Source organism: Heliangelus exortis, chromosome 28 (assembly GCF_036169615.1).
Source record: "Heliangelus exortis chromosome 28, bHelExo1.hap1, whole genome shotgun sequence".
NCBI classification, from domain to species: domain Eukaryota; kingdom Metazoa; phylum Chordata; class Aves; order Apodiformes; family Trochilidae; genus Heliangelus; species Heliangelus exortis.
The window spans coordinates 2,954,235-2,967,278 of NC_092449.1; the positions used below are offsets into that span (position 1 = coordinate 2,954,235).

Below are 13,044 nucleotides of genomic sequence, written 5' to 3' on the forward strand. Positions count from 1 at the left end.
TTCTAATCAGGTTATAATAAGAACAATGTGTTCAGATTAGCAGTGTATAATCCCCTTTCCATACCTCAGGAAACTTGTAAAAGATTAATTAGCCATTAAACTACCATGAAATGCAATGATTTAAAAAATGCTCTTATTACAAAGAGTTTGAAACCAACCCAATGATCTGCTGATAATAGAAATCTAAGTGTGTATATTGCCAAAACCCACACTTTTTTTTCCATAAAGCAATATGCAGGCCCTTGGAGCACCTCCATGGGTAGAGAACAAACCTTAAGCAATTCTCAGTAAAACAATATGCAACAGGTATCATGATTAAAGCAGATCTTTCCTTTAGCAGAAAGATCACAGTAACTTTTATATGGAAGGATGACATTGTTTAGAGAGGCTTAAAAACCAGAACAGATGAGAAGCGTCCAGAGTTTGACAACTGGATAACAAAACAGATCCACCCAAGATTTAAATTGGAAGTTCTAGTGAGACTACACAGCCCTAATTTGGATCTTTAGTAATTAAGCTACTCCCACTGACTTCACTTCCAATCTTTCAGCATTTGTTGCCCTGCACTAAAGCCTGTCATTTCCACCAAACAATTTGTATGTGAATGTCACTGGAGGTACACAGGACAATCTAATATGAAATGTGCCTATATCCACCCTGTCTCTTGTCCCCACAACACAAAGGAGAATGAGATGCTGTGCAAAGCATCAAAGGCATTTTTTCAATTTTTGCAGCCTACACTGAACAATTATTTGGTGGCTGAAGTACAGCTACTTCAACCTTTGTAGCGGAAACAATAAACAGTCCAGGATCATAGAAACAGAAAAGGACAGAAATATTTAATTAGAACAAAGTACTTTGAAAGAAGAAATGCAGTTGTTGCCTTGAAGGAATATGAAGCCAACATACCTGGAGGGGTTTGTCTGGTGCCTGGAGCTGGATGTGACACTTGCTGGGTGAGTACCAGCTGCTGATGGACAAGTAGCTTGGCAGATATTGATCCCCAGATGGTTTCCCATCAATCGCCATCACTTTGGTCTTAACAAAAGTTACACCTGAATGTTATGCATGCACAGAAAGCCTAATTTGTACTCTCTTCTTCCCCTGTATTCCCATCTCCCATTTTATATTTCCATCTGTTTGCCTCTTGCCATCTTTACAAAGAAACAGTACTTTGCTTTGTACAAATATGTATTTCCAAATAGTGGCCACTTGTTACTCTGTTAAGCTGGATTTGGAGAAGCATCTTTTCATGATAATTACCACCATCAGTTCTAGTGGCAGCAAGAAATAAAACAGTGTCTGGTGCATTTGAATCAAGAAGTTGAAGCTAAAAGACACTGATTTCCTGTTTGTGACACTGATTTATGAAGTTCAGGTTTGACAAGATTAGTTACAATAAAGCCTGTTAATCCTATAAAGAGCTTTCACCCACCTCCAGCCAGACATATTGGGCAGCTGTAGGGATGGAGGGGATTTCAAACTCCACCAGCCCATTTCTTGACACCAGTTCACTTGTATAAACGTTGTCCTTTGGTGTGAGTTCAGCTTTAATTCGGATGGTGACTCTGTCAGCTGGACTTCCATCAGGGTAAGTGACTTCTACCTACACAGCATTTCATGGACAGAACAAGGGGATTTTCACTGCAGGCAATGCCAGCCAACAGCAGAAACAGCAGGGGGGAAAAGACACCTCAGAACATGGTGCAACATCCTGAGATAAGGTCAGCACAATCTTATCCAAGCCACTTTGTCAGCATCTCTACTTTAAATCTTACCTTTCCTTTGTAAGGCAGCCCAGGTTTGAACTGTTTTCTGGTATCCTTGGAGTACTTGATATCAATCAGCTGTTTCTGAACTGGAGTGGAATCATCAAATGTAACCTGCTTGCTCCCATCAGAGCTGATCACAGTGGCCCAGATATTGACTGTGCCTCGAAAATGTTCTGGCACATCAGCTGGCATCATGTCTTTCACACACACATCAAAAGTTGCAGAGCCATCAATCTACAAAGCGTGTTGAGGAATGGAAACACAAGTTTATGTTCACATTCAAAAAGGGGTCTAGAAGCCAAATCTGAGGCACTTGATAGGAGTTTGTAGCAGTATTTTTAAAGGATGTGGAGTGGAGGGCATTAACTGGGGAATGGATGAAGGAAGGAGGAAAGAAACCAAGTTTGTTTCCTCCCATATCCATAGTCTGGGCTAACTCTGTCACAAGTCCCTCATTCTCACTTTTTCCCTCAGCCCCATATGCTCTAAAAACTTATTAACATGGACACAATTATCCTATTTATTATTTATTTTCTGACCTCCCACCAGTATTATAAAATAGAATTGTGCTATTAACTTCAGAGACTACAGATCAAGCCTTTTACCACAGTTGACTCAATGGTCTCCCTCACCTGGGTGGTTTTGAGGACAGGGTGTCCTACTTCATGCCTGTAGTAGCCTACACCATTTATTGTCATGTTGACAATTAACTTCCCTGTCACTGGTTTGCCAAATGTGTATCTGAAATGGAAAGAAGATAATTAATAAGTTCCAGATTGATATCTGCCTGATTATATCAAGGGGAGTACCAGAAAACCAAAAAAATATCATGTTTTCCAGGCATGTTGTTATTAATATGTTTTATGAAGGCTCTTACATAGGAAACATTTTAAGGTGACCAGCAATCATCTGAAAAGTCTGCCATAAGTGAGATCCAAGCTCCATGGACTGCACCATCTCATGGCTGTACCACATGAAGCTTTATTTGAGACATGGTCCTACCTGGCATGGACAGTTCCTTTTTCACACAGTGAAAGGTCACGAATGTAGCGAGGGGGGTCAATCAGCAGCTCAAACTTTGGCAATACTACAATGAAAAGAAACCAAACAAACATCTTTTCAAGGAGGTCTTATTGTTCCAGTATAGCAAACACCCAGCAGTGACAATATCACTGCTCAGGGTCAGATAAGGGCAGTGTAGCTAACATTAGGCAGGACAGCACTCAGCAGAGAATCAATAAAAGTGGCAAACCAAGAAAAACCTTGGCAAAGTGACTTTAGTGAATGTCTGTGATTAGCAACAGCTTCTGAAGAATTTTTCTTCATGAGATTTTAAATGCATTATTTCTCTGGTGCTTCACTTCAATTCAAAACTGCTCTTCATGTTCATAATTCTGTGTTCTTCCAAATGCACTTGGGGGTAGAGTCTGAGCTGATCTGGATACAACTCACCATATTTCTGAACTTCAAAGGATTTGTTGTAGGTGTGCCCCTGCATTTCAGCAAAGATGAGCCATTCACCAAACACTGGCTGATCAGACAAAGGAAAAGTCATATTTACAATACCTGAAGAAGGAAACAGCACACTGTCAGCACTGTGCCACTCATCAGCCCTCATCAAGGCTTACTGAGCACAACTCAGTATCAGCAGAAGCAAAGGCAAATTAACAATACATTGAGATAAAATAATCTGAAGCTTACCACAACAAAATGGCTTCAAATTGCTCCACTCAATCATACGAGACCCCCGAGGATCCTGCACAGTGGTTTAAAAATGAGAAACATCACAGTGAAAATGAGTAATCACTAAGATATTTAGCACAGTTTGCAACAAAGAACTTCATTTTTTAACACACACACACACCTCACTAACAGCTCCAATGAAACTAACATCTGTTGAAACTTTTCTGAAGATACTTTACCAGGAGTGGATTTCCTTTCTATAATTTAGTGTTCATTTAAGGACACTGCTTCTATAGGCAGTGCAGACAAGCAATGTCAAGGGGCACATCTTCCACCTCTCTTAAGACTCTGGTTTTGGATGGAATGAACTGGCCTCTGAAGACCCTTCCCTTCTGTCCCCAGATGGAGCTGTACAATTAGCAGGGCAATTTTTAGCTGACAAAGTCAGATGAAATTAGTCTTGCTGTTTTTCTCAGCATTAAGTCTGTGACTGAATGCAAACAAGGAAAGAGGGAGAATTCTTCTGCTAAAGAAAATTCATGGTTTAAAGAAAAAAAAAAAAAAAAGACTAGACACAGAAGGAACCTCTCATTCACCTCATAAGGAAGAAGACAGGAGCACCCTTTCCTTGCCATGAATTTCTATTGTCCACTATCATAATGTTTGGGTGCAGAGATGAGATTGGCCCTGCTATATCAGCCCAGGCAGATGAAGGATAGGAGTGTGTCTGCATTGAAAAGAAGGGAGAAATTGAGTGGGACTGTCACATTTATAAACCCCAGTGAAACTAGCCAATTCTTCCCAGGCTGAATAATGGGAATGGATTTCTGCAACTGGAAAACAGATATTTGTTGGTGATAACAAAAAAGCAAGACACAAAGATCAGTTAAAGACACAGGGGTAGAGATAATGGCATAGGTTACAGCTGGGAATGAGCATAATGGATTTGAGAAGGTACAGAGGTGTGATTTGTTCCTCTTAAAGCTACAAGAACCTTGTGCCTCTCCAGAGCACGTGCAAGATGACTGGCAGAGAGATACTCACCACCACATAAGCTTCAATCTGAAAGGAAAGAAAAAAAAAAGAAGCTATTTTTCTCCTTCTTGTGCTGAACTGCTGAACAAACATAAGCAAGGTATGGTGCACAAAGTAACAAAGTTTAAACACCTCTTCTCTGGTAAGAGTAGCCTGAGAAACATACATGCATTCACTCTGTGCATTATCTAGTCAGAGTGGAGGTGTCTGAAAAATCCTTCTAACTGCTTTGGCATAGTTACTCTGCATTTGCTAGCACTGCAAAAGTGTGGATTCTTATTCAGTAGTAATGTGACCAAATGAAAAAAACTACATTATAAATAACAACAAGCAACCACAAGATATACCTAAAATTACTACAAAATCCTATTATATTTCTGCAGACATGTAGAATAGGATAAAATACAAGGTGCCAAGTATTGCTTATACTTTAAAATGTGAAAGAAAAGAGTTTTCTTTACCCTGTCATTGACTGGTCTCAAGTCAGAAGTCACCATAAAGAGGTTTATCAGCACTGGAAAAGGAAAAGAGGAAATGTATTGGTCATCACAACTGACACTGAACAGAGTTCTCTCATCCTACAATCTACCTTTGAAAATAAAAAAAGCTTTGTTTGAAAGCATCCCTAGCATCTGGCAAGTTCTCCAAGGTCACTTTACCTTTCTGCTTGGGTTTATAGACAGGTTTATCAGTCTGGATGAACACTGATGATCCTTTGCTATCAATGGTTACTGTGGTATAGTTGTGAAAAATGAAGCCTTCCTCTGCTAGGTGCCTGTTGCCCCAGACTTTCAGATGTGCTTGTCCACGGAGTCCTGAAGGCACCTGGAAACAGACCAGGAGGTGAGGGAGATGCAGAAAAGCCTTTGAGCTTTCTGGGAAACATATCTGGCACTGAAGTGAGCAAAGAGCAGCCACCTGCTGCATTTTGGTGTAGCTACAGTTAGTAATAAAAAGAATATGAAGACCATACTAAATCTTTTACAACGTAGAAACTTCAAAGAAAGCAAAGTCATGCTAAAAACACAGCAGGAAATTCTCTTCTTCACTTTCTTTACTACTCAAGCAAAGTGGTATTTGATCTACATGTGCAGCTTTCACTAGAGAAGGTGTGTTACATGGGGAAACAAGGCATGCTCTAGAAGACAGGGCTCTACTAACAGAGGGGAAAAAAACTCAAGCACACCAATACCACAAAACCAGAATATGCTTACTTGCACATTGAAAAAAGCCTGTCATTTCTCTGAGCAGCTGGTTGAGAATGACAAGCTAAAAATTACAAAGTAAAAAAATCTAATAATACAAAAACATTATGATAAAAGGTCATGATTTGAGTGGGAAAAAAAATGCAGACTTTCACTGCAGACTTTACTCAACAGTGAGTTAGACTTCAAATAAAACATATGGTTGAAGGCAAACGTTTCATGCTTTCACCACATCTTAAAATAATTGACACTCACCTTCAGTTTAATTGTTCCTTTATCTAAAAAGAGAGAAAGAGAGAGTTATTCTCCCCAAGCTACAGTACTAATATTTTAGACATTTGCAGTGGCATGGAAGGAGAGACCATGTCACAGAACTGCTAACAGCAATACCCTTCCTTATGATTTCTCCTGAAGTAGTTTTCCTACACTGGATAAAAGAATCTGCAAGGCAAATGGGACCTGATGAAGGTTTCAAAAACAAATTCAATACCTATCTATTTACAATTTTTTCCCAGGGCAAACTGCAAAGCACTCTATGGTTGGAGGAACCACCAAGGTTGAGGTTCCACACAGGGCATCCTCTACTTCCAGAAGTATTTTGCTGTAGAAAGGACTTGGCCTCTTTTGGGACTTGAATACTTCTCAAAACAAATGTTCATAGAATCTATTTTGATAGATGCTGGATACAGCCATACCTAAGATTTCTCTTTAGCATATGTTGTCCACATGTGTAAGCATCACTCCCTTTGAATTACTTAGCAATTGTCAGTCAATTTCAAAGACAATAAGGGGAGGATAAAACCAGAGACAATCTGTTCCAAGAAAGGCAATGGCTTTCATATAACTCTCAGTTTTTACAAACAGTTAAAACATGATGGCTAAAGAGCCTGATTGCCTGAGCCTTGTCTACATTACAGCTTACACCTCTACTAGCAGTGGTGGAGCAGTGCTACTGGACTTCATTTTAACTAATGTAAATTCATTCTGTATTAAGTTGGACACAATCAAAACACTTCCTGTCTTTACACACAGGACAAAGCTATCTGCCTGGCATTTCAAAGACTTATCCAGCTGCACAAGTATTACCACCTCTCTGAACAATACTTAGTCCTGAAGACAGGGACACCACATTTCCAGCTCTCTGGTTTGGTTCCAGTTCCATTCTCATCTAAAGCAATTCTCCAAGAGATCCTGATGTGCTCCCACAGCACCTCAGCTTCTAAACCAGTTCTCAAGAATTGCAGGAACTTACCCAGAACTGATCCATGGCCTCGTGACACAGTTTCTCCTTTGACTACTAACTGAATCTGGACTGTTGTCTCCTTGACAGAGTTAAAGATGGTTACACTTATAGCTTCCTCAACACCAGCTCGGAAAACAGAAGGTGCTGCAATCAAATAACCCCTGAGGAAAAGAAGTGGAAGTGGGAGGTCAAGAACAGCAACAAGAGAGTGGTCTGTATTTGTAAGCCACTTTATGTATATCAAAGGGAAAAGAACAGACTACTCTGTAACACAGGTTCCCTGAATTTGCCCCCATAGGGTGACATTTGTGAGCACCAGCATTCTAGACCTGTATCCCAAATGCAGCAAATGAAGAGAGAATGCCCAAAGAAACAGAGCCTATGTGGCTAAGAAATCCTTAGGATTTAAATAAAGTCAGTGATATGAATGCTTATTGCCTACAGATTGACAAATATTCATATATTATATATAAAACTGAATATACAACTGGCTATTCATAAGAAGTCTGAAGTTCATGAAAGAATAAGGAGGTACCTGAACCTCCAGTAGAGTTTTGTAGATGATGCTTTGTTTTTGAAACAGTTCAGATACTTCTGACATTTTTACCTCAGTTGTTTTTCATGGCTCTGCTTTCACAGTTCAACTTGGTGCAACACAGCTAAACTTCCAATTTATAGAGAAGCTGGCCAGAAACTGCAGTTACCAAGGTTAGGTTCAAACTCTCAGGTTTTTTTTTTGTTGAAAGAGCTATATCCTGCAAGCTTAAAAAGGAATTCCCAGCAAAAAGGGATTATTTTAGCAGCAGGCACACACACAGTTTTAGAGCCACCTGAGACGACCTCCCATACATACTACAATCCTTGTGTTTCTGAATGGAATCTGTGCCACTCCTCTGTGCTGAATGGCACTGTGCCATGAACTTGTCAACTAAAAACATTACAAACTCTGAGCTCTTTGATGCATTGGGCTGGAAGCAACACATACTCTCTTCAGGACACACCTTTCTGGGGTTTTTTCCTACCCAAAAGGATTTTTACCTTTTTTTTTTTTTTTTTTTTTTTTTAACCAAGGCAATTCCTCAGATGACTCTTGAAGCCAAATTTCTCAGCCCATGCCTTTCTACAGTTCCATGAGGTTGCTTCAGCTCATGATTAATTGTCACTTTGGGATGAGGATGAGGGTGTTTTACAGCCCCCAAGTCATCTTTTATCAAATTCCAACCCCACGTTTCTCTCTCAGCAGGCCTCATTGCCATGGAGATCCCATTACCCCCCAAAGGAAGTTGAGATCTCTGTGGCATTCGAGTTAAATTGCACGGGATACTTGCAGATTCAAAACCTTATGGTTGCCAGGTTTGAAAATTCATCAGAACAATAATAAATAACAATAAAAAGTTAGTGTGTAGCCTGCAAATTCTTGGTAAGGGAGACATAGCTGATCAAGTTGCAGAAGGAGAAAGTACCATCTGCATCCAGAATGATTCAAACTGTCACATAAGCACAGCACTGGAGTGCCATATGTGAAGCACATGTACTCACATTGTTCTGAAATGCTGCAACACTTTCTGAAGTATCAGTCCCTTGATACAGCTATTTAAATCACTTAATAAACGACATTTTAATATTCAAATGTTTAACTTGGCAACTAAACAGTTAACTTGACAGCAACTGGACAGATCCTCTAAGCACATTTGACTAACAGCTCTGTCAGGTTATACCAAAACTTGGCAGGACCTGAAATATTTTCTAGTAAGCAAGTGAAAATAAGTTCTCCACAGCACTCATTTAATGCAGCTATTCATGTTGATGGGCTACAGTAATCTAGGGATAAAGAACAAAGCAAACCTTAATCAAAGTTAACCTAAACACACTGAAACGAGCTGCGGATTCAATTTCTAAAAGCCAGAGAACTTCCCCCGCAGTGAAATGTTTCTCCCCGGAGGATTTTCCCCACAAGAATTCTTTCACATGCTCTTCGGGAGCAGCCAACGTTACCTTCAACCATCCCGAGCACAGCAGCAGCCTCTGCTCAACACCCCGGATTCCTTAAATAATTGTTCGCAGATAAAAGCTTTGCAGCCGCTGGCTGGAGGAGCTAGAGGCAGGTATTTCTAAGGAGGCTTTTCTTTTTTCTCTTTCCCCCCCCTTTCCCTCTGCTATGCACTTTTGCACCGGCGAGTCCAGACGTGCCGCTGGCCGGGGACCCGCCGCAGCTCGCCTCCCGACCCCAGCCCCCCCGGGGACCTCCCAGGCTTTGTGCAGAGACCCCCGGCGCCCCTCGCAGAGCAGAGGGCTTCGTTCCCTCATCGCCCTCCCTCCTTCCCCCCCATTCCCGGTGAGGTTCCGCGACCTCCTCCCGGTACTTACTGCCTCTCCCGGGGCTGAGCTGCGCTCAGGCTGCAGAGGGTCAGCAGGACCCCCCAGACACAGCCGGGCTCCCCGCGGGACATGGTGCTGAGCAGCCCCAGGCCAGGGCTCTCTGGGCGGGCAGCAGGAGCCTTTTGTTCCCGGGCAGCTCAGCCGGAGCTCCCCCCGCCGCCCCGCTCCCGGGCTCGGCTCCCCGGTGCCTTTGGCCGCCGCCCCCGCCGCGTCCCCGCCCCCGGGCCGCCCCCTCCAGGCCCCGGTGCCCGCTCGGCTCCGGCCCCGGCTCTTTGTCTGCGGCTCCCCGCCTGCTCCCGACAGCGTGGACCGGGCCCCGGCTCCCCGCCTGCCCTCGGGTGGGCCGCCCGGTTCCGGACACCTCTTCCTCACCGCCTCCATCCCTTCTGCAGCACCCGCAGCCCAGCCCGGCGGCTCGGGCACCGGCTCCTCTCTGCCCCGGAGCTCACCTGCCCCGGAGCTCCCCGAGGGAGCGGGGGAGCCTCAGGCAGACCTAAGGGTCCCTAAAGGTGCCATCAGCTTGGAGCAGGGCGAGGTCCCACGGACTGAGCCTTTGTGCTACCCGAAGAACTGCTTTCCACCCCAAAAACCCAGCGCCGGGGTTGATGCTGCCCAATCCTCCTCCATCCCCAGGCCCTAATCTCTCCATCTCCATCCCTCTCTGTCCCAGCCCCTGGATCCAGAGGCTGGAGACAGGAGGGGGAGCTCTCACTACATCAGTCTGGAGAAGAGAGTGCAGGCAAGAGCTCCCACAAATCAGGGAAAAGAAATAATTGAAGTAAAAAACAGGGATTCCAAGCAACAGAATAAATGCCATGTTTCAGTGATGGATTAAATGCTGCATACAGATACCAACAAACGATTTCTCCAACCCTTGCTGGAGACAACCCACTCGAGCCAGGATCCCAGATGTGCTCTGGAGCTGAATTCTCTTCCCAGGAATTAATGAAAACCCTAAACGTAGGTAATTGGAAGCATATTCTGCCCTCTGCACCACACACCTGGCTTAAGGTAAACTACTACGAAAATGGAAGAAAAAAAAAAAAAAAAATCTATTTTTTTTCTAGGTTAGCTCCATTGTTTGAACCTCAGTTCGTCCTACTAAAAATCACCAACACAGAGCCCAGAAATTAGCAGAACTACAGATTTGTATCAAAAAATCAACTTGACGGTTGAGCAAAGGCCCTGTCTTGGCCTTTGCAACTTAACTAGAAATAACTGCTTTATCTAAAATTAAGAGTGGATTTTTCCTTGCTGCTGCATTCTCCTTCAGCTTATTCAAACTCTAGAACCACAGAGGTTTTTTTTCCCAAGCAAACCAGCCCAGCTTTAAGAGAAACAACTTTATAAAAAAAAGCACATTAAAGTGGGAAATTGGTTTTCTGAGACCACCTGGAACATGCAAAGATGAAGCAAAATCTGCTAATTGCAAATTCTTTTTCAACATGATCATTTTCTCAGATACAGCCACAGAACTCTACACATCTCAATACTTTCCTGTCTGCAATACTGAAAAGCATCCTGGAATCATCTGAGTGAAGACAATTAGGAGACAAAAAATTAAAATTAAGCACTTCTGCTGTTCTCATGGTATAGAAGCCCATAACAGATACACAATACCTCACCAAGAAAACCCAGTGATTTTGGTAACAGTCCTGCAGAGATCTGGTATGTCTGGGGTGAAACAACATGATTTTGATAAAATAATTATCACTACACTTAATGACCTCTTTACAGAGTAGACATACAAATGTTCCCTTAGGGACTCACACCAAAAATACACCACCAAGTGCCACTAAACATCCATCCACATCTTATGGACTTCACAGAAGCAACATCCCTCAGCAATTAATTGATGAATGCAGTAGAGCACACTCCAAAAATGGAGCTCCATCATCTTCAGCATAACACAAACCAGTACATTTCTGCATTTCAGAAATCCCAGCTAGAAATTAGCATTATGTGGAGTACAGCCCTTTTAAAACATTGTCAGCTTTCTTAAAAGGAGGTATTTCTTCCAAGTTGAGGAGCTTCTTTTTGATATTTACTGACTACAAGAAACATCAGGCAATTGCAGTCTCTGAAGACTGCAACCCATCTTCTAATTATGGGAGTATGTGCAAGCCTGTAAATAAAGCTAGAATCAGGTTGGTCTGAAAGGAAAAAAAATGAAAAAAAGGAGGCTTTAGATATCATTTCAAACTATTTAGTTACGGAAATGGAATTTTCTGTGCCTGCCAAAATGAATCCTATTCAGTGTGATGCAACAGGTGTTGGAATTCCAGCAGCAGCCTGCAATCCACATCTGGTAACAGTTAGGAGTTTAAAGGAAGTTCTGTAAGAACTGCTTATGTATAAAAACTATTCATCAGGCAGATCTATGGGCCATATTCACCCACCCCCTTGCACTGTGCATAGCTCAGATTTTTATTTCGTTTACAAAAAACGTAATTCTGCTCCTCGTGACATTTTAGGAATCTCAGGAACTTGTCCAAGTTGGAAGTGTGTGTGGGGATTGGTAGAGCTGGACTGGTGTGTCAGAAAGGTGAGGGAGGGACTCTAGTTAATAGAAGGAGGTGTGAATACACCTATATTGGTCCTGATAAGATCTGATTTGCATCCTGGCTGCTTCTACATCCTCATCATTAACCTGCAGGAGAAAGAAGCTCCCCTGGCCATTTCCCACCCACCTAGTAAATAATGTGCAATGTTAAGATTATCAGTCAAAAAACACTTTTAACACTGAACTCTAAGAAATACTGGCTCTCAAGTACTGCTACTCTCAGCTGTGCCCCATTTGCTTTTTTCCCCCTCAACTGCAAAATTCAAATTAGTAAGACTACTCACAAGAATCAAGTGATAGGATGATGCCATTTATAAGTAGCCCTTCTTAATTGCTGCAGCATAATCACTAACTTACCACACAGATGACCAGGCCTAAAGGCACAAGAGATAATACCCACTTATTTAAAATTTTTGAGAATACACAAGTTGTGCACAGATGTTGCAGTAAAATCAAGGCTATGAATTAGTTAGTTTTGCATTAATTTGTTTACACACCAGCTTTCAGCAGAAGGTGGATGAAAAACAACAGACAATTCACCAGCTTCAGGGAAGCCAGAATCATTTGTCCCCTATTCCCAGCAAGAAAATGTTGGTGTCAGTCATTAAATACCACCAGACAAGAAGAAGGTCTTAGTTCATTTTTACAGTATTAATGGTAAAAAACCCACGCCCATTTCTTTAACTCCCAGTTTTGTTCTCCCTTTGTGTTCCTGCAACAGATTTTCTGTTAGCCAAACACAGATATTTGATATAGAAACTGATAACTGCAAACCAAGTGGCCCCTGGCTTTGCCATACTGCTGTAAAGCTTACCAGCAATGAGGAGAATTTACTTTTACAGGAACTACAGCAGTCCAGATACAGAGTGGAAGAAAGAAGAGATCCTGTCTCTTGGTAATAACAACCATATCTAGAATAAAATTACAAGGCAAGAATCATTAAAGAGCACATACAAAATAAGAATGTAATCTGAGTAGCATAAAGCAGGATGGTATAGATTATAATTAGCAGATAACTCTATAAAAGTGCTTATTAATCAACTACAAGAGAAGCTTATCTGTCATAGTAGTGTAATATTTTAATTACTCAACTGCTGAAAGGATTAAATGCCACAGACAAAATAACTTTTTGTTTAGTAGTCTTGAGAACTCTGCTGTTCCATC

The 13,044-nt window shown here is 42.0% G+C and overlaps 1 protein-coding gene across 8 annotated transcripts in view; it reads right to left on the reverse strand.

The window, feature by feature from the left end:
- Positions 1 to 12,825, reverse strand: part of CPAMD8 (C3 and PZP like alpha-2-macroglobulin domain containing 8) — a 47,529-nt gene extending 34,704 nt beyond the window's left edge. Inside the window, exons 1-13 of one of the 8 annotated variants that reach the window (XM_071727519.1) lie at positions 12,695 to 12,820; positions 6,948 to 7,099; positions 5,951 to 5,973; positions 5,150 to 5,315; positions 4,952 to 5,004; positions 4,500 to 4,517; positions 3,474 to 3,528; positions 3,225 to 3,338; positions 2,775 to 2,859; positions 2,405 to 2,513; positions 1,779 to 2,006; positions 1,436 to 1,606; positions 910 to 1,038 (exon numbers count right to left, since the gene is read on the reverse strand). In XM_071727519.1, the coding sequence (XP_071583620.1) occupies positions 910 to 1,038; positions 1,436 to 1,606; positions 1,779 to 2,006; positions 2,405 to 2,513; positions 2,775 to 2,859; positions 3,225 to 3,338; positions 3,474 to 3,528; positions 4,500 to 4,517; positions 4,952 to 5,004; positions 5,150 to 5,315; positions 5,951 to 5,973; positions 6,948 to 7,099; positions 12,695 to 12,789 (1,398 nt within the window). In that variant the 5' untranslated portion in view covers positions 12,790 to 12,820. Of the gene's footprint in view, positions 1 to 909; positions 1,039 to 1,435; positions 1,607 to 1,778; positions 2,007 to 2,404; positions 2,514 to 2,774; positions 2,860 to 3,224; positions 3,339 to 3,473; positions 3,529 to 4,051; positions 4,183 to 4,499; positions 4,518 to 4,951; positions 5,005 to 5,149; positions 5,316 to 5,950; positions 5,974 to 6,947; positions 7,100 to 9,305; positions 9,517 to 12,694 lie in introns of those variants that run through there. The other 7 variants (XM_071727517.1, XM_071727518.1, XM_071727521.1 and 4 more) reach the window with 7 other exon arrangements.
- Positions 12,826 to 13,044: the final 219 nt, after the last annotated feature.